General features: G+C 43.0%; 1 protein-coding gene across 15 annotated transcripts in view; it reads right to left on the bottom strand.

The window, feature by feature from the left end:
- FAM13A (family with sequence similarity 13 member A) overlaps positions 1-23,420 on the bottom strand; it is a 368,957-nt gene that overhangs the window by 4,981 nt on the left and 340,556 nt on the right. For 14 of the 15 annotated variants that reach the window (XM_059172961.1, XM_059172900.1, XM_059172905.1 and 11 more), the window contains 9 exons: positions 20,966-21,176; positions 20,392-20,530; positions 19,525-19,606; positions 18,529-18,749; positions 17,820-17,903; positions 10,065-10,160; positions 7,892-7,975; positions 2,294-2,490; positions 1,612-1,713 (listed from right to left, as the gene is read on the bottom strand). In XM_059172961.1, the coding sequence (XP_059028944.1) occupies positions 1,612-1,713; positions 2,294-2,490; positions 7,892-7,975; positions 10,065-10,160; positions 17,820-17,903; positions 18,529-18,749; positions 19,525-19,606; positions 20,392-20,530; positions 20,966-21,176 (1,216 nt within the window). The remainder of the gene's footprint in view (positions 1-1,611; positions 1,714-2,293; positions 2,491-7,891; positions 7,976-10,064; positions 10,161-17,819; positions 17,904-18,528; positions 18,750-19,524; positions 19,607-20,391; positions 20,531-20,965; positions 21,177-23,420) is intronic. The other variant, XM_059172915.1, reaches the window with a different exon arrangement.

Raw genomic sequence — 23,420 nt, 5'->3', positions numbered from 1 at the left:
ATAGGCTTAAAAAAAGATAGTTAATATCCTACTTATTATAAAATTAGTCTTGGAATTCAGCAATTGGGTCACATAATACTAATAAGTCCTTATAGGTGACTGAGTAATTTTATATGCATACTTTTAAATATGTGCAAATATTAACTGAGAGCTTACTGCAGGTCAAGCACTGTGCTAAGTACTCTGTCCCCATGGTCTGAGTGAAGGGAACAGCAATCTGATAGTTGGCCTCACCCTGCTCTTCAAGGGACTTCCCTCTCCTCAGATATGAAATAAGGGAACCAGATTTAATGAGGACTGAAGTCAGAGTTTCAAATTTGTATGATGAGACACCTGGCTGACTCCGTTGGAAGAGCACGTGACTCTTGAGCTCAGGGTCATGAGTTGGAGCCCCATGTTATGTTTAGAGATTACTTAAATAAATAAAAACTTAAAATAAAACCCCAACCTTGCATGATGATTATAAATTCCCATCAGCTATCCTTTCTTAAAACTTGTGAAGTTTGTACATCATTTTATATAGTTCCTCATGTACAAGATAGCTGTGCATAAAGCAACTGCAATTACATGGAAAAAAGATAGACAGACCAAGAATATGTTTAGAAAGAAGAATGGGATGGAACAAACATTAATCCTGGTTTGTCTTTGGTTTCTTCTTCTTTTTTTGCCTCTTATTTCTTTTGTCTGCCTATTGATATTTTCTAAGTAGCCTACAATGCATGGGGAAAGAAAAGCAAATATGTAGGCACAAAAATTCATAAATCTTAAGAAAGTCACCATAAGATCCAAATTAGGGATGCTAAAAAAATAAATATATGTAATATTTGAAATAAACTGGAACACAACACATTTTCCATGGTGAAGTTAATGTTTATGGTGGGTTTTTTCCTCAATACTTTTGAGAAGCATGAAAGGGGATCTTTTAAAGAGAAACTATATTTACACATTTAACTAGCTTGGATTAAAATGAAATCATCTTAAGGTATTAACACTTAATGTAAGAGATGCAAATCTCTTCCCTGCCCTACCCTCGTCTCATGCTGTGAACAGGTATGCACTGTGTGCGGTCGCTCGCAAACAGGTGTGCTATTCCTTAGGATGATGTTCTACAAGGCTGATTACCTCCTGTCTTGGAACTCACTCGGGAAAGGCACCCTGTTTGTCTTGGGGACTTACTGCTTCTTGCACGTTTTTCATTCAAACCCAACGATCACCTTTGCTTTTAAAATAAGCCTAAAAAGCTGCTCTTTCCTTATTTCTCCTTTTAGCCTATGAAGACAACACCTCCCCTCCCCAAACCAAAACCAAAAAGCAATGCTATCAATTGGAAACATAGCTCCAAGTTGCTCATTTGAGATTGGAATTTGAGGTGACAGGTTGGTTGTGTAAATGTTAGCTGAATTTACATCAGTCTTGGAGACTAACCCAGGAGCATTTCTTGCTGAAGGACCACACAGCCCTCCCCCTCCCACAGTGACCCTCCAAAGGACTAGGCTACAGGCAAAATGCAGAGGCTTTCCAACTTGGGAAACACTGCAGAGATACGACAGGAAAAAAGGAGGGGTGTGTGTGCAGAGGGGCAGGAGTTAGGGGAGAGGAAAGAGGCACTACCTTCCATTTTGTCTGAAAAAAGTGTCTTCAAAATCACGGAGTTTCTTTCGAATCCTTTTCTTTTCTTCTCTCATTTCCTGAAGGTGTTCCAAGAGTTCTGGTCTGAGAAGGGCAGAAATTTTTGAGAAAACTGAGTTAAATCTGAATTGTTATAAAAACAACGAATGTGCAACTCGATAGGGGCTGTGGAGACCGGGGGAGGATGTAAATGCAAGAACTGGCAGGGCACTGAGGGACAGCAGAAATGGTGGTCTTCCATCCTCTGCATGCCGAACGTCCTGACGACAGGTACGGCTCCTGGGCTCCCACCAAGTCCCTGCTGCTTATGAATCCTTAGCGCTTGTGGGATCCCATGGCACTTTATCGTATTTTGCTTTGAAAGAAAGATGACACCGGCTCTTGGTACGTGTTAAATGTAGAGCTGTGGAATACAGAACTGTGCAGTGCCATCGGGAGACCTGGCTGCTCATGCGAGATCTCAGTGCTCCCTCCAGGGACAGGGGATGGAGAACAGAGAACACGAAGTCCGAAGCTAAAAAAGATGCACTGTTCTAACCATGTGGATGTCCCCCAGGTAAATCACTTGTGTTTTGTCAGACAACTTATTTAAATAGAAAGGCTAAAATATTTAAGAGTGGTATTTTCACTCCAACATTTCAACAGCATTGCCGACAGGACTTACATTGAAGCAGCATGGAGATTTGAAAGCCCGGTGTCCTGGCTGCACTTCGATGGTATTTTATCATCCATTGGGGAAATAAACCCATCAGCATCATCTTCAAATTGGTCCAGGAAGCAGCGTGCACTGAAATCGGTCTTCAGAGTGACCGTGAAGTCTGGCTTCGTGTTACTATCATCCTCCGAACCCTCATCTTCTTCCTGGAGATGCACAGCAACCCCGATTAAAACCTGGTTACTTTTCCTGGCACTCCTGCATTGTCAGTATCATGTAACATAACGGTCACTTAATTTTCCGACACCATATGGTTTCTTCTGTATCTACACTTAGCAACACATACATACATTATATCCATCTATAGCTGAAAGTCTACATGAACACGGTAAGTAACACCAACAGTAAACACAGTTACTCAGTAAGGGAAAAAACTCTAACACTATAGAAAAAATTGGTATATAGCACAATGAACAGCTGTCAAGACTGAGGGTTTGAAGGAACCACCATTATAATTTATACCCTGAATCAACTGAATCTCAAAATCCCCAGCTCTGGGATAATACATAACAAAATCCACCACCAGCCATCAGTGCTTTAGGGATTCCATTAGTTGTGGGCCTTGGACATTATTTTTTATTAAACTATCAACATCTACAGAAATGGAACAATATAATATTTCTATTTAAGAGTTGTGATTATAAAATATTTTGTGGTTTCTGATGCACAGAGTTTAGGAAAGTTTTGAGATCAAAACATTTATGTTCTCGTGATTGGAATCCTAACATGCTTTTTTTTTTTTTTTCAAGGAACATCCAAGGGCCACAGCTGTATTTTCCAGCATCCAAGATTCTAAGAAAAGTATGATATTCTCTATCTTGGCAATGGAATTAGAAAAACAATGAAGTTAAATTAGAGTTTCTTAGTGCCAATTTAAGTCTAAGGATGAAATCATATCAGTCTGAATGGAAGATTTTAAAAGAAGCAATTTACTGCCAAAATATATAGTCAGAGCAGATGAGAATATCCTAATAACTGGAAAATTTAAAAAGTGGTTCAGGGCACAGCTACATGAACAATAGCAAGTATAATATCAATTGTTCCAGTTAAACCAAGTGACTCCAGCACCAATGCAACAAATTAATCTCAGGAAGCCGGTACAGTTCCATTGGTAGTCAAGGTACAAGTATGCAAACTGCCTGTGGTGGGTTTTCTTACCATAAAGTTGCTATGTTTGCAATGGTGCCTCTGACGAGAAATCAAGCGAATAAACAAACAAGACAGGAAAAACAAAACAAAAAAAGGACCAGTATAAAACTAGGACGAAAGTACTGCTCTGAAGGCATGAAGATAAAATTGGTAAAAACTAGGTAGCTTTTTCAGATTCTCTCTGCTGTGACTTCAGATTGCCCATCTCTTCAGTTGGAGTAAATGCCTCATGGTTCATTTTTAAAAACTGAAATTATTAAAGACATTTTTAAATGTATAGAATAAAAGGAACTTTTAAAATTAGTAATTTAAAAGTTTCTCTCTTGCTCTCTTTCTTTCTCTCTCTCTCTTTTTTTTTTGTAAAAGGAGGTAACAATTCCCACCCTCTGCAATTTTTAGAAGGATTGCTTGAGATAAGGTATGTACCTGGTCCAGAGGCTCCAGATCAACTGTCTGACAACGCCACACCCCCTGTACTCCCGCCTCCCTGGATGAGGAAGGCCAGGTGGAACCACCTGGCCCTAAACTCTGTGGAGGCAGGGATTTGGGTCTGTTCATTCACAGTTTAGAGCTTAGCCAATGCCTGCATATGGTAAGTGCTTAATTAATGTCTGTCAAACAGTCCAGCAATCCAGTTTTAAAAGAAAAATACAAATTACTAGAAGAGAGTATTACAGTCCAAGACTGATAAGAAATAAAATCAGGTGTCTAGGCCTAATCAGTTATATCCCAAAGTTTTAAGAGAACTTAAAAACTTGAGAATGTGTCTTGCCTACATTGGGAAATCATGTATTCAAAGATGAGGCTTAAGAAAACTATTCTCATCAAGCTGCAAAAAATCATAGGAAAAAAAGAAATGACAAACTATATCTTGAAATTATATGACCATCTAGTTGTGGCTATTGCATAGATCCTAGAAGGAATGAACACATAGATAATATATGAACAACTAAAAAAGAGTCCAAGATCAACAGTGACTAGCAATGGCTCCCTTAAAACAAATGATGGAAACTAACCATTTTTCCTTTTTTGATAGGAATGGCATAATATCTGGGATTCAATAATTAATGAGGTGAGCTGATCTATGAAAGGACGCTGATGGGATGCCTGGCTGGCTTAGTTGGTGGAACATATGACTCTTGGTCTCGGAGTTGTGAGTTCAAGCTCCATGTTCGGTGTAGAGATTACTTAAAAAAGAAAATTTTCAGACAAACAACAACAAAAAAAAGCTGACTGTGAAAATCTGTACAGAGTGATGATGCAATGGTGATGTGAATCTGAAGGGAAGTCTATAGCAGGTTCTTGACCTAACCCAGCCTTACTCAATATTCATCAACCACTTGGGTAAAAGACCCAAAAGGTATATTCACAAAATGCATAGATAATACAAAGAAGGGATGGATATTTGGTGTGTTGGAATACAAAATCTAGATTTAATCAATTTCATGGGGTTAGAATAGAAGTGTGGCCAAAAAAACTCCAGGTCCTACAATTTAGGTTAGAAAAAAAAGTTGGACATCAATGACAAGCAGCCCATGGAAAGTGAAGCGATGGATTGTATCAATCAGCAGTGAGACGGGGCCACGGGCAGTGGTTTTCATCTGGGGGTGATTTTGACCCTAAGTGGACCTTTCGCAAGGTCTGGAGACAGTTTTGGTCACAACTGGGAAGGGGGTGGTTGTTGGGCACTCCTGGCATCTCGTGGCCATAGGCCAGCCCCCAACGACAGCAAGCTATCTGGCCCCAAAATGTCTACAGTGCGGAAGCTGGACGCAGCTCTCTAGGGATGCTGCCCTAGAAAGAGAACGATGAACCCACAACACACTGAGAGTCACGCAGGCATGGACTAGTCAAACAAAGGGCCCCAACCATCCAGGTAAAGATCAGGACTAGTCCTTGGTCCACTGTCTATCTCGCTGGTGAAGTCCTACCTAAAGCACTGTTCAGTTCAGTGTATCAGAGGGACAGAGATAGACTGGTGTGATTAGAGCAGAACCACGAGGTTGCTGGAAGGTCTGCGACAAATATCGCATGAGGAATAGTAAGAAGAACTTGGAGAAAAAAATGTCCGCAGGCCGTAGGTAAGCGTGGACAGGGCAGGCGATGGTAAAGGTATGGAGGGCTCTCAAGGAAGCAGCAGTTACACTCACTCCCATCTTGTTCCAACAGGCAACACTCAGCCTATTACATAGAAAGCAATATATGAATAATAACTACAAATATCGTAATTTTAAATGATCTTTATACTTATCAAACTTATGCATTCTGAAACTGCATGTCATATAATTATTATTGACTCTTAGTATTCTAATACTGATAATGATACAACTAATAATATAATATAAAATAAGTTTTTAGTTACTATTGATGCTTAGCCCCATGGAATGAGTGCCCTTCTCCATTGCCGTAAATTTTCCAAGCTTGAGGACAGAATCACTTTGTAGAGATTGTGTCTCTATTCTGTCAGGTAAGTTTTAAAGGAAATTCTTATGTTGGACAGGAGAATTGACTGGACTATCTCTAGGATCTAGGAAGATCTAGGTCTTCAGAAACTGGGCTGGCTCTACTTTACACACATCTGTTTTCCTACCATAAGCATTTAAAACTAGGGGTGGCTTTTAAGGAAACCACCTTGATACAATCTTCTGATCTGAACCCACATCAAATTCTAAATTGTCTCAGAATTGTCAAGACTTAGTACAGTCCAAACATATGCTAATAAGCCTAGCCAGTTGGAACAAAATGAACTAAAAGACAACACTATTTACAAAAGCAATGTAAGCATTGCAAAATTATCTGAAATTTTGACTACCACGTGGGCCAGAAGAAGAGCCATGGCCAAAATATACTTGTGAAAAAAATAAACTGAGCTGAACAAGAAGATTTGGAAGAATGCTCTCTTTTAAAAAGTGCATCATTAATATATCTTCCATTCATTTAATGAGACAATTATTAAATATCATATTTTGGATGTGTTAAAGAACACATTTTTATCTAGTAACAGTTCTATTGCTCATTTTCAATACATAAAATTGCCCAAATTTCTTCAATTAAGGTGACTTCATTCTGATGTGAAATTACCAGCCAGACAAAATTTTTCTTCTTTCATCAACATCAAGTCTTATTATAAGAAAATAGCTCCAATTTTTAAAATATAATAGAGCATATTTGCCTAATTGTTTTGTTAGAGCACTTTTATAGAATGAATTCTAGGTAAAAGAATATGATAGTGAGTGTAATCGCTGTCTACTACCTTATAATTAAGTATATGAAATACTGAAGGCCCCTAAGAACAAAGAAAAGGGAAAAAATAAATTAAGATCAAAGACTGTGCAGCCTCTAGTACCTTACCTCAGTCATAACGATGAGGACCAGGCAGGACAATGGAGTGGTTCTCAACTCGTGTCCGTTGTGGGAATGAGGCCCTTGGGTTCTGGGATACTATTTCTAACTACAGTAGATAAATGACCACCCCAGGCTTAGGACTTTCCCAGAAATATGATAAATGAAACTCCAATTGCTAACAAACAATCACTGATTGATTTAAAAAAAAAAAAAAGATTATGTTTTTTCATTTCTAGAACACTATGGAAGGCAGTCCAGTTCGTTAAGTCACTTAGAAACAAAACTGCAAAAGAGGCTGATTGTGGTCCAGGCCAGGTAGGTCCCAACAGAGACACAGACAGAGACCTGGGGGCATGGAGTCTACTTCCTGTTCTAGCTAAAGGGGCCACTGAGGACGAGGATTACCTGTATAGAACCCATAATTACTCCTGGGGTGAAAAACACCAGTGCACAGATTCCAGTGGCTGCTGGCGATGGCACTGCATTCACAGATCAGGAGATTATCAACTGAATCCCGAGGACTACATGTGCCAGGGGCAAGGCAAAAGGCAGGAGTGGGTGAGTCGGCACCAGAAAATCGGGCAAAGGCAAGGAAGATACCTGTCTGCGAAATGATAAATTTTTTTGTTGTGTGCTATCTAGATTGCCTTTGTTAATTCTAGGTTTTCTAGAAACTCAGTAAATACGATTTTTAGGAAAGTTACCCAATGAGTGCACTGAAAAAGTTTCTGGAATACAGAAAATCCATTCCAAATAGAAAACAACCCAAAACATATTGTGACCCCTGCCCCCACCAAATCCCTGAAAGCAAAATGAGAACAAAACAAACGACAGCAAGGTACAAAAAAAGCAGGGGGATGAGATGAAACGAAGGAGATCAGCTTGGCCCTAGGATCAGTAAGGCGGGGCTGCTGGTGGTTGGTTAAGAGCCGCGGATGATTCTGAAGGCACAGCACAAGAGCCGCGGCCCCATCGCCCGCTGCGCCCCGCCCTCCCCCTCATCCACAGGAGGAGGGGAGGCAGGGAGAGAATGGAGATGGGAGATGTCTTCACCTTTATCTCCTTGAAGAAGGAAGCCGTTTCGCCCTCGATAATTGGCTGCAGCAAAGGGCTTCTCCGCTTGCTGGAGGGGGATCCCTGTGACAGGTGTGGACAAGGTGGTTATACTCTGAACCCCTCTCCCTTGCCCTCCAGGCCTCTGCCTCCTCTGGGTCACTAGGATTCATCACTGACTTTGAACTATACACCCTAACCCCTCCCTGCCAAACAGTCCCAGGAAAACCGGAGACAACCAAAGTTCTTGTCTGAGGCGCTGCTTCATTCCAGAGCCCACAGCCCCAAGCCAAGGAGGCCACAGGGCAGCAAGACTAGCCCATGAGCATGCTAACTGAATGCAGAAGGAGTCTGAGGAGAGACACTGGCCTGCTCCTCCTCTCTGCTCCTCCCTGATGACAGAGGAACCCAGGAACCCAGGAACCGTCAGAAGCTTTGAGCACAACATAGGCTGCTAAGGGGATTCAGATGTTGTGCAGCCTCCCTGCTGTGCATTTTCCTCATTGAGAGACACCTGCTGAGGGCACACAGGGCTCCTGACTGGACAAGGAAAGGAGTTCCTAGATTGAATTCTTTTGTTGGTTAGTTCACTAATTTATTCTGGGAAGAATTTCTAGAGAAGTCGCTTTCTTCTAACACACCTGCCTGAAGTCGGCCTGAAGTTTGGATCCTCCCTCATTCCTAGGGGCAGATACACTGTTAAAAGTAATACAAAGATGTTATCTTAGGAATAAACAAGGAGGGGCACCTGGTTGGCTCAGTAGGTGGAGCATGTGGTCTTGATCTCAGGGTTTTGAGTTTGAGCCCTATGTTAGGTGTAGAGATTGCTTAAAAAGAAAATTTTTTTTTCTTTTTTCTTAGGATTTTATTTATATATTTGAGAGAGAGAGAGAGCATGTACACGCACAAACAGGGGGAACAGCAGAGGGAGCTGCAGAGGGAGAGGGAGAAGCAGGTTTCACACTGAGCGTGGAGCCTGAGGTGGGGTTCAATCCCAGACTCTGGGATCATAACCTGAGCCAAAGGCAGACACTTAACTGACTGAGCCACCCAGGCACCCCAAAAAGAAAATCTTAAAAAAAAAAAAAAGAGGGGTCCCTGGGTGGCTCAGTGGGTTAAGCCTCTGCCTTCACTCAGGTCATGATCTCAGGGTCCTGGGATCAAGCCCTGCGTCAGGCTCTCTGCTCAGCAGGGAGCCTGCTTCTCCCTTCTCTCTATGCCTGTCTCTCTGCCTATCTATGATCTCTGTCTGTCAAATAAATAAATAAAATATTTTAAAAAAGAAAGAAAGAAAGAAACAAGAAGATTTAAAGCAGGAGCTGAAAAGCAGCAGCTAAGATGGCCTCCATTTTAATAACAACATAAAAGCAAGGCTGTGGCTACTTATTAGAAAGTTTAAAAGTCAGCAGAGAAAGCCCCCTGTACTCCCGGAGGAGAGCACTGGGCCAGAGGCAAAGGATGCCCCAGGAGATGGACAGGGCAGTAAGGCTCACTCACAAGCTGGGTGGAAATATAGGGGGAAATGCTAGAATAAATATGGAAGGAGGGCAAGCTGGCCAGTGCCTTAAGACAAGATGCTGTTCCATACTCTGGACAAAATCAAAATTCGGAGGCCAAAAGCAGTTGCGTGTCAGTCAGAGGATGGCAGCCGGCGACACCAGCCGCCCAGGTACTAGCCTCCCTCCCTTTAGTTCCACCTCAGCTTCTCTAGAGCCTCCCCAAAGAGGCTGCTCTCTGGAGGTCCTTAGGATTTCTCCCTGGAGAGGATTCCCAGTGGGACTATCCCTCTCTTGGAGGGAGAGAGAAGATTTGGGACCAGAGAGGCCTCTGGACTAGAGGGGCCTAGAGAAAGCACAGCCCCGTCCTGCTGGCGCTCGGTCTCTGAAGCAAGGGTAGGGGGTCAAGCCCAGCACCAGTCAGACCGACACCTACATCAAAGCATGCTGCCCGGAAGAAAACAAAATTCTAGCAGTTTCAGATTTGCTCATTTGGGCAAACGTAGTCTCAGAAGTCTTAGATATATTCTTCATGCCCCAAGCGGATGGGCCATAAGTATTCATGCCAGGATCAACTATTAAAGCCCACTCCTCAGTGAGAAGGCAGCGTGGGGCGCTCTCACCACAGCCAGGACCCACCCCGCAGGCGATCAAGCACAGAAAGGTGCCGTACTCACAATGATGGGGATGGTGTTGGCTCGGGACAGGATCTGCTTGACCAGCCGGTATCTGTCGTACAGTGGCTTCATTACCTGACGCTCATTCTTGCTTACCTGAAAACAAGAACACCAGGGCTAAGAAGCTGCCTCCGCTAGTCAGGCTAGCAGTGGCTCAAGCATGTTCTGGGCCTGGGGGAAATCCAGAGGATTCAGCTCCACTTCCCCCATTCTTGCAAAACTCATGTAAACGGGTGGTAGTACTTAGAGAACGTTTAAAATATCTACTTCACAGCAGATCTTTGGAAATCACTCCATCGTCATATTGCTTTTCCTCAATCAAAGCTATGACCATGATTGGTTCCCTGTTTAAACTATTCAAAGTCATTTACAATTTTCCAGATCCAGGGAAGAAGAAAGCATGTATTTCTATGATAATCCTTAAACTGTGCAGCTCTGTGATCAGTTTTTATTACTTTTGTTTTTCAGGTCTTTCTCTTCCATGAAGTTGTTTTTGTTTTTAAGGACAAGATTCTGGCAAACCGTAGGTTTTCAAGAAACACCTGTCAGTAGACTGCATGGATGGTCTCCTCTCCAGGGCCCTGAGATCTGGCAGAGCATTCACAGACATAGAAGGGACTGTGTCCACAGGCAGTGGGGAGGAACCAGCCGAACCCCCTGGTATTGTACAAGAAGCCCGTCATTACTTGCTACCTCTTCTTCCTGTCAGACCTCAAGCCCCAGAGAAAAACCAGGGTGTCTCACCCCTCTTTGCCTAGTTCCCTATAGCCTGGAACGGCCTCCTCTCTCCTCCTTGGATTGGCAGAGGAGCCACCTCCCCCATGCAGCCTCCTTCCAACACTTCTTCCCCACTCTGAGAGACCTCACACACCTCTGTGTCACCTACTGCAACCTGTGTACACTGCATAACCCCACCCGTGCTTTGCTAGCGACCGAATGTGCATGTCCCCTCCAACCTAGTATCCCATGGGATGGTATTGGGCATTGGGGCTTTGGGGGATGGTAAGGTCATGAGGGTGGAGCCCCCACGAACATGGGTAGTGCCCTTGTAAGAGACCCCAGGAGGTCCCCTGACCCCTCCTGTCATGTGAGGACAGCAAGAAAATGGCTGCCTGTGAACCAGGAAAGGGCCCTCACCAGACACCGAATCTATCAGTTCCTTGCTCTTGGCCTTCCCAGCCTCCAGGACTATGACAAATAAATCTCTGTTGTTTATAAGGTGCTTGTGTATGGCATTTTATTACAGCAGTCCCAGCAGATGACACATTTTATGCTCTACAGTAACTATCTGTTGGCACATCTGTCTCTTCTTCAAGACTCTAAGCCCCCTGAGAGCGCAGTAGGTGTTTCTGGATCCCTGGAAACTATCTCAGTGCCTGACAAAATGGAGATATTCCATTAGTATGTGTGAAATGAGAGAGTATTTCAAACATAAATGTGTATGCCAAGTGCATAGGTATGCATGCATTTCCCTTCTTTACTTAAATGCCAACAGAGATTACTTAAATCCCTTCTTTCTGTATTTCCTCTTTGTTTCAAGTTTGCGGTCTGTCTGCGGCACTTTATTTCCCCTGGACACATAAGGCAAGAGTTACAGAGGTAAGGAAGAGCAAATGGTATTAGGGGCCTGCTGGGCCTTCCGCTCTGAAGACAACTGTGGGTTATGCACAAATGGATTATTCCTTTGTAACCTTTTCTATCTGCCTTTCTCAAAGTGGTCAACAGTAAGTGATCTTTGGCCGAACTTCACCTGCCAGGATAGGTCACTCTCATTGGGCAGAGACATCTTGTGGACTTATTTTCTATGAATAGCAATAAGAATCTTTTCTTTTTCTTCCTAATAACACAATATTGAAAGGCACATGGCACTTTCCTATCGTTAGCTGCCATATCAAAAGGAGTTTTAAAACTGGCATTTCATAGAAGATGACCATCCAAAATGAAAGGGAACACAGAAGTTATATTACATCAGAAAGACTGAGGATCAAACAGTAGATGTTCCTACTAGACGCGCCCACCGCAATGGCTAACATGAGACAACAGATGGTGTCAAGGGTCAGTGAGGATGCGGAAGGACTGGAAATCTCCTTCACTGCTGCTTAGAGCGGAGCACGCTGGACCACTATTTGGCAGTGCCTGCTAAAGTTGCACATGTGAGTCCTCGGTTCTGCTCTTAAGGGTAAAAAAACACCACCACCAAGTGTGGCCTCAAGCTCACCAAGAGACACAGAATAATGTTCACAGCAGCACTACTTAGAAAAACTGCAAACTGGAAACCACCCACACGCCCAACAACAGAACAGATACGCTCCCCCAGCTGAACACTGCACAGCAATGAGGATGAGTGGGCCACAGCTACGGGCAACATCATATACTGACCTCACAAGAAGCCAGCCGCGTAAAATAAGCCAGATACTACCGGCATGAGAGTACTGTATGAGTCCACTTAGTAAGTTCAGAAAGAAGCAAACAGAAGTTAAGCTTTAGAGTCAAGATGATGGTTTTCCTTGGTTGAGCGGAGGTCTTGGTATTGACTGGAAGGGGACAAGGAGCAGGGCTTCTGGAGGAGGACTGGCAACATTTGTTTCTTGGTCTGGATGCTGGTTACCTGGACTCGTTTACTTGGTGAAAATGCATCAAGACATATATTTACACTTTGGGTTTCTTTCTGTATTTACGTTATACTTCAACCGCAGTTCAATCACAGCCACAGGTAAGTCTGAGGAGTAGAAACGGAGGGGCCTGTATGATCTCACGTGTGAAACGACACAGTTCAGGACTGGGACACATGGAATCACTTTTTACACACAATGTATAGCCAGGAAATGTGTTGTGGATGAGGTTAAGGCACATCCTAGCTGTCAACCCATGACATGTAGTGAAATACTGCGCACGATCAACAATCAATAGTTCAGTGGACAAAAGACCTAGGAAAAATAACAATAATAAGGAGCTAGCATCTCCCATTGTGGACTCGCATCCTATTCTTTGCTGCTTGGCAGAAACATTTCTGGATTATAGAAGCAGAGTGTGGATTTTAGGAGGAGACTTTGCTGGTAAAACCAGCCAGATGTGGCAAATCTGACAGAAGCCTGTTTCCTCTCTAATTCTTTGTTCACATTTTCTAGTTGGAGCAGATGAAGAGGCTCATTGGCTCAATTCTTTGGCTTATGACACTGATATTTAGATTTTCTATGAATTGTTCATGTTTTAAACTGATGATCCTCAGGAACTAATCACCTGTGAGTGATTTGATAAAGTCTAGTTTCTGACTCTGGTCTCATCCTATTTCCACCAAAGTTAACACTGGCATTTGATAGAAGTGTCTAAACACCAGAAATATTAGAGATCTTTAAATCTGAGCAGTGAAAAGAATTAATGCTACTGGATTTACACCAGCATTATTTTCATGATCTGTATCTGAAGCCAAAGGCTTGGTGATACTAAATCATAAAACCACATCACATGCAATTATCAGAACTGGATTTTTTAGTAGAGCCAGAATCTAGTCAATAGTTCCATAAACAAAGCAGGGCCATGGCTGAACTGTTAAAAAAAGGGGGGGGGGAAGGGGTCAGCTGATATTAAATGGACCATGGGAAAACTGGATGTAGATATCTTTTATTCTTGAGTCAATGGCTGCTTGGAGATTTTGTTATTGATGATAAACAAAAGAGCCAGTAAAATTCTCTGAGCTTTGATTTCCTGATTGGTAAACTGCAGAATTCAGATTAGAAAATCTTTGTGATCTATACTTGCTTGGAAATGACTTTAGGCCAAGCATGTAATACATCATATTTTCTATTACACTTTCACTCCTCTAGCTTCAAACCTTTATTAAATTTTCATTTAGGTGGGAGCTCTGAATGGCTTTCCAATGTGTGGGAATAGGGTTATTACTAAGATGTATTTTTGTGCACAAATCAGAATAACATAAAAACCTAGATGCAAACTTCTAAAGGGCAAAAGCAGCTCCCCCCATTCTGTCTTTGCCTTAAAAAAAAAAAAAAAGATTTTATTTATCTATCTATCTATCAACCTATCTATCTATGTGGAGAGAACACATGAGTAGGGGGAAGGGGAGAAGGAGAAAGAGAATCTCAGGCAGACTCCATGCTGACCACGGAGCCCAAGATGGGCTTCAATCCTAGGACCCTGAGATCATGACCTGACCTGAAATTAAGAGTCAGACGCTTAACTGACGAGCCACCCAGGTGCCCCAGTCTTCATTTTTGATTAAAGAAATCTTCAGTGATCCCTTACTTCTCTATTTGGTTGCTCTATAAAGTCTCAGATAATATTTCCAGGTACCAAGGGAACATCAGCCAATAGTTAATCCACATTTAAACAGGGGAAAGTCTTTGACACAATTACAAAAGGCCCAATTAGACAACCGCATTTGCCTGCCTTTATCTTTTGTGATGGTTTCTGTCTTAGCCTTAAATAAAACTTCTTTATAGAAACACCCATTCAGGCTCTGTTACCTGGACAGTGTGCCACACAGGTGAAAGAGAAAATGACTCAGGATTTTAATATGGAGATAAGGACAGAATTAGAACCCTGGAATGTCAGAGTTAGAAGAGCCTTATTTTTTCATACGATGAAACTAAGCCCTGGAGAGGGTAATGACTTGCCCAACGCAATAGATTTGGGTCAAGAGCCCAGGTTTAAGGACTCCTAGTTGTTTTCTTTCCATTCACAAATAAGATATGAAGTAAAGTAGGATCATAAAACAGTGAAGACATACTAAAATGTCATGATTCCTCTAAGAGGGTTTGACCAAGTCATTCTCTTGATATAGAGATTTCTGCCTTCCAGGCTCAGAGCTCTGTCTAGGTTGAGCTCACAAGACCTCTACCTATAAACAGCGGCTAAAAGCACCACTTTGTGAGAAATGATGTCACAGACAGACGAGAAACTATATAGCCTCAAAATCTTACTAAAACAAGTGGCTTGAGTTTGTGTGTGGAGGGTACCACTGAGTCATAAAACTACGCGCAGGAGAAGACAAATGAGATACATTCTTATAACTACTGCATTTTGGCCCATCAACTCAGAAAGAGACAACTCTCTCCTCTTTATTATCAGGTAATAATAGTCGACTGGGCAAAGATCAGATCATCCCAAATAGCAGATGGACAAAGGGTAGTATATATATATAAGGCTTCAGAGTCTCATTTAAATTTGTACAGAGTGTGTTTCATGTCATGTTAGTTCCCAAGATGTTAGAGCATAACATGAAAATATACTGATGAGGAAGAGACTCAAGGAGAAACCAGAAGCTCTGAGAATCAACACATTCATTCTAGGTTGTCATCAAAGAGCGATGTGTACCACAGTGACCTGAAGTTATGAGTTGTACTTTCTGTGACACGGTCTTTTGATGAGATCCTGAAGTGTTGAAAGGACATGCTTTCACAATAATTAGTAGGGATTTATGTGCCCTTGAGTAACTGAGTGTGTTTTGTTTCTCATTCACGTGTCACTCTGTGGATTGTACTGTTAAAGCAAACAGCCTTGTTTAAAAAAATGTACAAGAGCAGCACACAACTGTTTTTGGCCTATGATTCTGACAGTCAGTCATTGTCCTTTCAAATCTGTAGACTCAGCAAAAACGCATGAGCTTTGAGCACCTGCTTTTCTAAAAACAAACAAACAAACAAAAACCAAAAAAACCCCGCTGGGGTTTGGAATGATAGGCTAGCTCTGAAAACCCACGTATTTTTCTTTTAGGAAGAGGGTTGCCCAAATGGTATTTACAGTTCAGGGTCCATGGCAACACCACAGACCTAAGAATGAGAAGTTTACTCTTTGATTCTCACACTGGCCAGATATCAAATGAACTCTGTTTTTCCTGAGGAGGCTGGGGCACCATGTTCCAGAGGGAGGCAGAGAGTCTGACCACGAACCAGCAATGAATGCTACTTAAAGTTCTAGAGCACTTGTTCCCTGCCCGATGAGATGTTAGTATCCAGATCCAAAACGGTCTCCTTCCAACATCTAAAAGAATGATGAGAGAAAAGCAACTAACAGAGAAGGGCGAAGAACTAAGATTTCATATTCCTAATGATAAGAGCACTAAAACAGGTATGTTCTCTCTCCATCACTTAATAAGAAGATGGCCGCAGATAGCAGATCATATACTTGTAGCAGAAATGACAACATTATTGACTGGGGAACCCCTGAGCCACCTGCTAAGCTACCCACCCCACTTCCTCAGTGCCAGATAGCCCACAGGTAAATGTGTCTGCACATGTCTGAACTGTCCATGACAAGCTACAAGGGGCAGCTACGGTACAGACAAAACACTCAACTCCTACCTCAGTAGCCTAGAGCTCCAGGGCTGGCCTCAGTAGGACTGGGATCTGACTCTTGGTCTGCTGATCCCGGAAAGTGCACAAGTTCCCTCCTCCTTCTCCACCTTCCTGGTGGCCACAAGGAGATCTACACTTCAAAGGCTCTGAGCCAACAGTGGAGAAGGGGCTCCTCTCTGCTAGAAGGAGTTCAGTTCTACTTCTCCAAATTTTGAATCCTCCAGGAGAAAAGGACAAGTTTCACAATATGTTTAAGCTCCAGTACATTTACTATTTGGTTCAATGCCTTTAAAAAATCCAAAACAAAACTTGGCCTCAAATGTGACCATTATCCTGGAGCACCAGTATTTTTCCACTCTAGGGATAGGCCAGTAAAATCAATCATCAGCAGCCCCACTGGTTTTTGTTTTGTTTTTTTTTTTTTTTAAATTTAAACCTGATACATTCAGAACCAAAAATACCACAGATGATGCATTCCACAGTTTATTGGGGCACATTGTGTCAGGTGTTTGTGCTAGATGCTGACATCAGGCACCCTTTTAGATGAACAAAACTCAGAACTCCTGCCCTCACAGATCTTAGAGTTTGGTGCATTATTCTGGAAGCTTCTTTATTCAAAAGAGTATATTTTACATGAAAATACTATCTCCATTATATAGCCAGGGCTGGGACTGGAGAACAGACCTCTGCATTTTGGCTGTATACAAATGCTTCTGGGAATATAAACTTCCTGCTTCTTTATAGCTGCTCTTAAGAACTTGTTCTGTTGGGTTCTTGACAGCACTCTCCACAGAATGTCACCGAAAGTAACTGACAAGGATATCTGATTATGAGTTTCTTAAGGAATAGAGCAGAAGCCTACTGTGCCACGGTCTCCCCCAGGACTAATGATCAGCATGCAATTACCACACTTTATAACAAATGGCTCTCAATGCTTCCTGTTGCTAGGAAAAGGCAAAGTCATATTTTGGATTCCTTACACTTCTGGTTCAGGATGGTGCTTGAAACTTCTCTACAGATAAACACTGGCCTCGGCTACACTGAAGTGAGATTGAGTTTTTGGGCAAGTCATACTAGTTTAACACCTTCAGTTTAGGGACAAGAATGTCTTGAGTCAGTGACAGTTTATGGGGGCAGGGAAGCCTCTAGAGCTTTGTGTACTCATCTACAACCTACACCCCCCTCCACCACTGTCCCTCTGAAGCAGAACACTAGTGACTACATGTTAGCGGCAAACTTGTTTCTTTGGAACTCAAATTCAGCATCTGCTCAACAGGGGAAATGTCTCCTCAGTTTAGCCTTCAGAGAGCTTAGGTCTGCTGAAAATAGGAAGTCATCTCCTAAACATCAGGAAAACTCACGTATCAAATACTGAACATAGAAGATTCATTTCTAAAGCCACACAGTTGGCCCAAGCAGGAAACCCAGTCCATTCACATACCGGCCGTCCATGAATGCTTTCGTAATATAACAGAGCTTTCTGCAGGGCCACTTTCTCGTTGGCAATCTGGTCTTTGGTCATATCCTGAATATACACAAGAAGAGAGAAATCAAAGTTGGGGAAACATTTATGAACACTCCTGCTTCTTTCGGTAAGCAAATTTCCTCAAGGAAGGTTAAAAAGAATCCTCCTACAGTTGTTCCTCAGAGCTCTATTCAAAGCTCACTTAGGAATTAGCTTTTCCTGGCTTTCTGCTGGCAACAGAGAAAGCAGAGCAGAGCCATCGTCTACTACCTGTGGCTCCCATGTGGCAGCAAAGGCATGCTGAGGTTAGCGAGGCTGTCAGGCACATGGGGCTTAGCTTAACAGCCCAAGTGATGACTACAGTCACGTTACACAGTCCCAAAGGGTCATCTACAGCCCTTCTACTCCAGAGACATCAAACCGTCTGTTAACCCCAATGGCTTCTTTTTGCAATCTCTATATGAAAGTGTTCTGCTTTCAAAGGGTCATCCTAAACCAAAGTACTAGCACTGAAAACACTCTCGGGCTGCTCCATCTGCTTCTCCAGACATTTAAGAGTGTGGGGAATGAAGGTGTGGGAGGTCTGAGCAGATGTCACTGTGTCCCCCACAGGGACCCATGTGTCGGGCCCTATGTCTCCACCATGTTGACTAGCAGTTGGCTTGGGGCTTCCGAATCCCCACACCTTAATGTCCTCAGGACGACTGCTTTCTGCCCGCTTCTCCTGGAGCTTCCTCTGGATGGATTCCAGGGTGGCCTCGACGCTGGGCTTTACGGCTTTATCGATGAGCTCTTGCTTCTTCTCATCTTCTTTCTCAAGCTGGGAACCGAAACTCTTGGGCAGTGTGTTGCTTCGCTGCCGCATCCTGGGGGTTAGGTCCTCTTCCGATATCTTTAGTTTGGACTCTAGTATGAAAACATTTGGGGGTGGTGACATATGAGAATTGATGTCTGCTGAACCTGTTGTTTTTCTGTGGTGTTAGTAACCATGTAGCCCCATCTTTTTTTTTTTTTTTAAATAGAAAATATCTAATTATAACAGTAGTTGAAATCCCTAGGTTATTATGTAAAACCTGAGAAAATGCTAACATCTTCTTGGACTATCTGGAGTGCTTCCCTAACCGGAGTTCCTGAGAAAGCTTTAGCCACGTAACATCCATGCTTTGGCCACACCCACAGGTTTGCTGTTCTCAGAACGTGGTAGATGTTTCTATACCCACTCCCTCACTGTTGAGTAGCACTGACTGATCCAGCACCTCACTCTGGCCAGCTTTCTCTGGACAACTTACAGATGTCATTTTGGAATTATTTTCCCTTTGTATTCCATGTGGTTGTTTATATGACTATCTTCTAAGAGACAGCATGCTTTGGAGGGATAAGGATCCAATCCTTTTTGTGTTCCTCCATGCTTACAGGTCTTCTCCTAACACCAGAGCAAATGAAAAGTCATGATTTAGTTAAATGGGGAAATGCCGCAGAATTTGCATCTTAGCTGACCCCGGTTGTCCTGTGATGGAGACCATGGTGAGGCATGGGGTGGGTGTGCTCTGAACACCCAGAAGGCTGGGGAGCACGTCAAGGAATTGTCTTCTCTGAACTATTTCAGCAGTGGCACTCAGGATGCGGTGATACCGTGAATCTGCAAGTGAAAATCATGGCGGAGGTCTAAAACTTTACCTACCTTTAAGCTGTTTCCGGAATTTGGCAAGGTCATTTGTCCATTTTAGAACCTCTGGATTGGCTGCTTTGTCACTGTGGGAAGGCTGAGAAAAGGAAAATCTAATGTAAATGTATACGAACTGGGGCAGGGAGCCCAGCGTGGGGCTCAATTCCAGAACCCTGGGATCATGACCTGAGGGGCAACTGAGCCACCCAGGTGCCCCATGATCAGATCGTTTTAAAGAGGAAGAGAAAGTCGAGTCCCACTGGGAAAAAATTCAACAATCAGAGCAAACATCATAAATGTTATTCTATTATCTTTCTTTACATCTGGTTATTTTTGATGCTTTCAAAGAATCCCTCACAGGCAAAATGCTGGACTTCTATGAAGTCCACGGTCCTGCTTCAGGAGTCAGAGGGTTTAAGCTGTTGGGCTAACAGAATGGAAAGCAGAGGGGGGTACGTTTTACGTTGGGATCACCTCGTAAAATGCCTTTCTGCCACTCCTGGGGGCAATGCTTAGAGCTGAGAGAGGAATGAGGTCAGTACCGATGAAATTTTAGAAGATAATTTCGAACTAAGTTTTAGCCAAAATAAAGAGTCATTTAATGATCTTTCCCATCCCTTCTCACAGAATTTATAAGAGGTCAACTAAAACACCGAATCATTTGAAAGAATACCCAATTCAAGGAAAATGCTGATGTATGACGTCTGGGGCTTCTCAGGGTTTACTATCCAGTTTTTATCGTCTTGTTGTTATGAGGCTCTCTAGAAACCTCCCTTAACTTTTTGTCACTTTTCCAAGTTGCTGATATGCTGGCATGAGGGTACTGTCAGGGGACCGGAGGGCATGGGAGGGGACAGGACAACCCTGCGAGGAGACACTTACTCTGTACTTCCTCTCCTCTTCAAATCTATCTTCGAACTTTCGGATCTTCTTTTTAAGGCTCTGAATCCTTCGCGTGAGCTGGGCCGGTGTCAGGTCCTCCCGCTCGTCATCATAGGACCCGAGAGAGGAGCTCCGGCGCCTGTGAGGGACATCGAGTGGGGCACTCGTTGCCTGAATAGGGGCTTGGGGGTGGGGATGCAGCACGGAGGGATGGGGTCCCAACAGTCTCCATCCTCTCCAATAAAAGGAAGTGTACTACCAGTTCATTTCGTGACCCCTGAGCTCTCTATGTCTCACCTATCAACGGGTCTAAGTTTCTCTCGCTCACATTTACAATTAGCAAAGGGAGGACTGAAATATGCACTGCAGACCTAAAAGTTAAATTTTAGATAGCTCTGGAAAGGAAGTGCTAGTGGAGATGCAGTATGTGGCGCTCTAGTCGGGCCAACTGAAAAACGGAGCAACAGATCCCGTGTCCTAGGATGGAGTATTCCCAATATGCCTTTCTGCAGACCTGCAACACCATTCCCATTCTTCCTAATGATGCACTGGCTTACCGGCAACACAAACATACCTCATGAAAGAATGGGAATTTGGGGGAGAAGGAGGCACTTCCGTGTCATCCAGGTATTGCCTGCTCTGCCCATAAGCGTAGAACCGAGGAGAGAGCATGGGGTCACTGTCTTCATCCAGAAGCTGGCGAATCAGGCGTCCGGCCTGCGGGGAGAGGCGTGCTTCATCAGAGTCCACGTTCTCCTGCTGCCATGAGAAGGTAGGGATGGGCTCTGCAAAATACAGAGGGGAAGAAGTCAAAATTGCTCATGGAAGCATAACTGTTTCCCAAGTGTTCTGAATGCTTTAGGAGGCACTGAATTTAAATGCAAACAACTCGCATTTCAGATTTAAGGTTCTGATGAAGGACACTATGCCCCGGCTGGCATCACCAATATATCTGACAGCCATGTCATTGCTTGCTTTCCAAAGAGAAGTTACTAGGGTCACCTGGAGGAATGACCTTAAAGAAGGAGAGCAAATACTGCATGCTTCCAACTTCCCTCCCCGGTCAGAGACAAGGACTGTCTCCCAGGTGAGGGCATTAGGGAGAAGCAAAGCATGGGCATCACGGGGTGAGAGATTTGGCATTGTAGCTGCACGTCCCTCACTGGAACAACCGGGAAGTCACATTTGTCTTGTGAGAGCCCATTTACCTAGGAGTCTGCACCTCCCATTTAGGGCTTTCAGTAAGCTGTTCATGTGCTTCTGCTTAGTGCTGGGATTAGCATGTGTAAAATGTGTGTTTTGCACTTGAAATTTCAGAAGCTGCTCAAGACCACAGTTAACATAAGATGCTTACATAAATTAGTCAAAGAGAAAAAGAAAAAGAAGAATGCTTTACAAAGGGTAAATCTGTACAAATTATTTTAGACAGTCTTTAAGAAAAAAATACACTCGGGGCGCCTCTGTGGCTCAGTGGGTTAAAGCCTCTGCCTTCGGCTCAGGTCATGGTCTCAAGGTCCTGGGATGGAGCCCCACATCCGGCTCTCTGCTCGGCAGGGAGCCTGCTTCCTCCTCTCTCTGCCTACTTGTGATCTCTGTCTGTCAAATAAATAAATGAAATCTTAAAAAAAAAAAAAAGAAAAAATACACTCAATGCAACATCCCGATTTGTCATTTTTGGAGGGAATGGGGTAGTATTTATTTCTCTTTCCTTCAAGATCCAACTTAGTTTGCATTAAAAAAAAATCCTATCAGATTTGAAAGACAGATCTCAGATGATGTAGGGTTTTTATTTATAGCAGTCCCTGAATTTAAATAGAAGGTAGGCTTTAAGTATACTTAGGGATTAGTGTGATTTACACAAGGCTGGGATCCGGCCATGCTTGGAAATTCTGGAATTCCTAGAGCAGCACTCGTTCCTTCAGCTATCAAAGTGTTTATCAGATCTACTAAACTGTCTTAAGTGCTTGTTCAGTATTTTATTTAAAAAGATCATATCATAATCATAGAACATTAGAGCTGGTTGAAACTCCATGCACTATCTAATTTAGTGATTTCTCAACCCCAGCTACACATTAGCATCATGAAGGGAGATGCACATAACTTCTAATGCTCCCCCCCTCAGCCAACTAAACAGAATATTGAGGTGAGGGCCCAGATATCAACCTCCCCACCTCCAGTACTTTAAAATCCGCCCAAGTGATCCTATATGCATTCAAGTTTAAGAATCACAGAGTCAACCCAACAGATTATAGACAAGGAAACTGAAACCTGAAGACTCTAAGAGCAAATATCTAATCAATGACAAGACTTGGGACAAAACGAAATCTCCTGACTTGAAGGACAGTGCTTCAATTTAGTACATGCCATATGCCCCAATCACAAGGATGATTATCTGAAATTTTTGAAGACCCCACAGTAGGGGAGTTAAGCATATTAATGTAAGCAAAAATTGACCTTATGTGGAATGAGGTCCATAGGTTCTCATAGTTTAAAGAGAATGAAGTTCTCTGGGAGCTCAGATGGTAATATAAATTATTTTTTAAAAATATGGAAGCATTGTTAAAGACAGATTTTTTTCCCCCCACTACTCTCAAAAAGTGGCAGGGAACATTCTGGTAGACATATCTGGCTAAATCTGGAGGTTTCCAGAAGTTGCCCCTCATTTGCACTAAACTTTACAGAAGGCTCCTCGTAAGCATTAGGGCTCAGATAGGAGCTCTTTTATGCAAAAAACTGATGAACAGTGAGGGAAGGATAGGGTAAGAGGAAAGTAATCCCTAGAGAAATAAGAAAAGTGTAGTGCTAAGTTACGGAAAATGGAACTATGAAACTGACCAGACTGTATCTTTAATTTCATGATAATTCTTAAGACAGCAGGGATTTTCTGTAAGGACTAATATCAACAGAGCCAGGCAGGGAAAGAGTTAAGAGGCAGCCAGTAATAACCTCAGGGCAGAGTGGCAAAGTAGCAAAACAAGTGGGGGGAGGCCAAGTGGTGTGGGGGGGGGGGACGGGGGGGGGGGGACAGA

Source organism: Mustela lutreola, chromosome 1, assembly GCF_030435805.1.
Source record: "Mustela lutreola isolate mMusLut2 chromosome 1, mMusLut2.pri, whole genome shotgun sequence".
Lineage (NCBI taxonomy): Eukaryota > Metazoa > Chordata > Mammalia > Carnivora > Mustelidae > Mustela > Mustela lutreola.
Note: the sequence above shows the minus strand (reverse complement) of the source record. Positions and strands in the feature narration are given on the sequence as shown.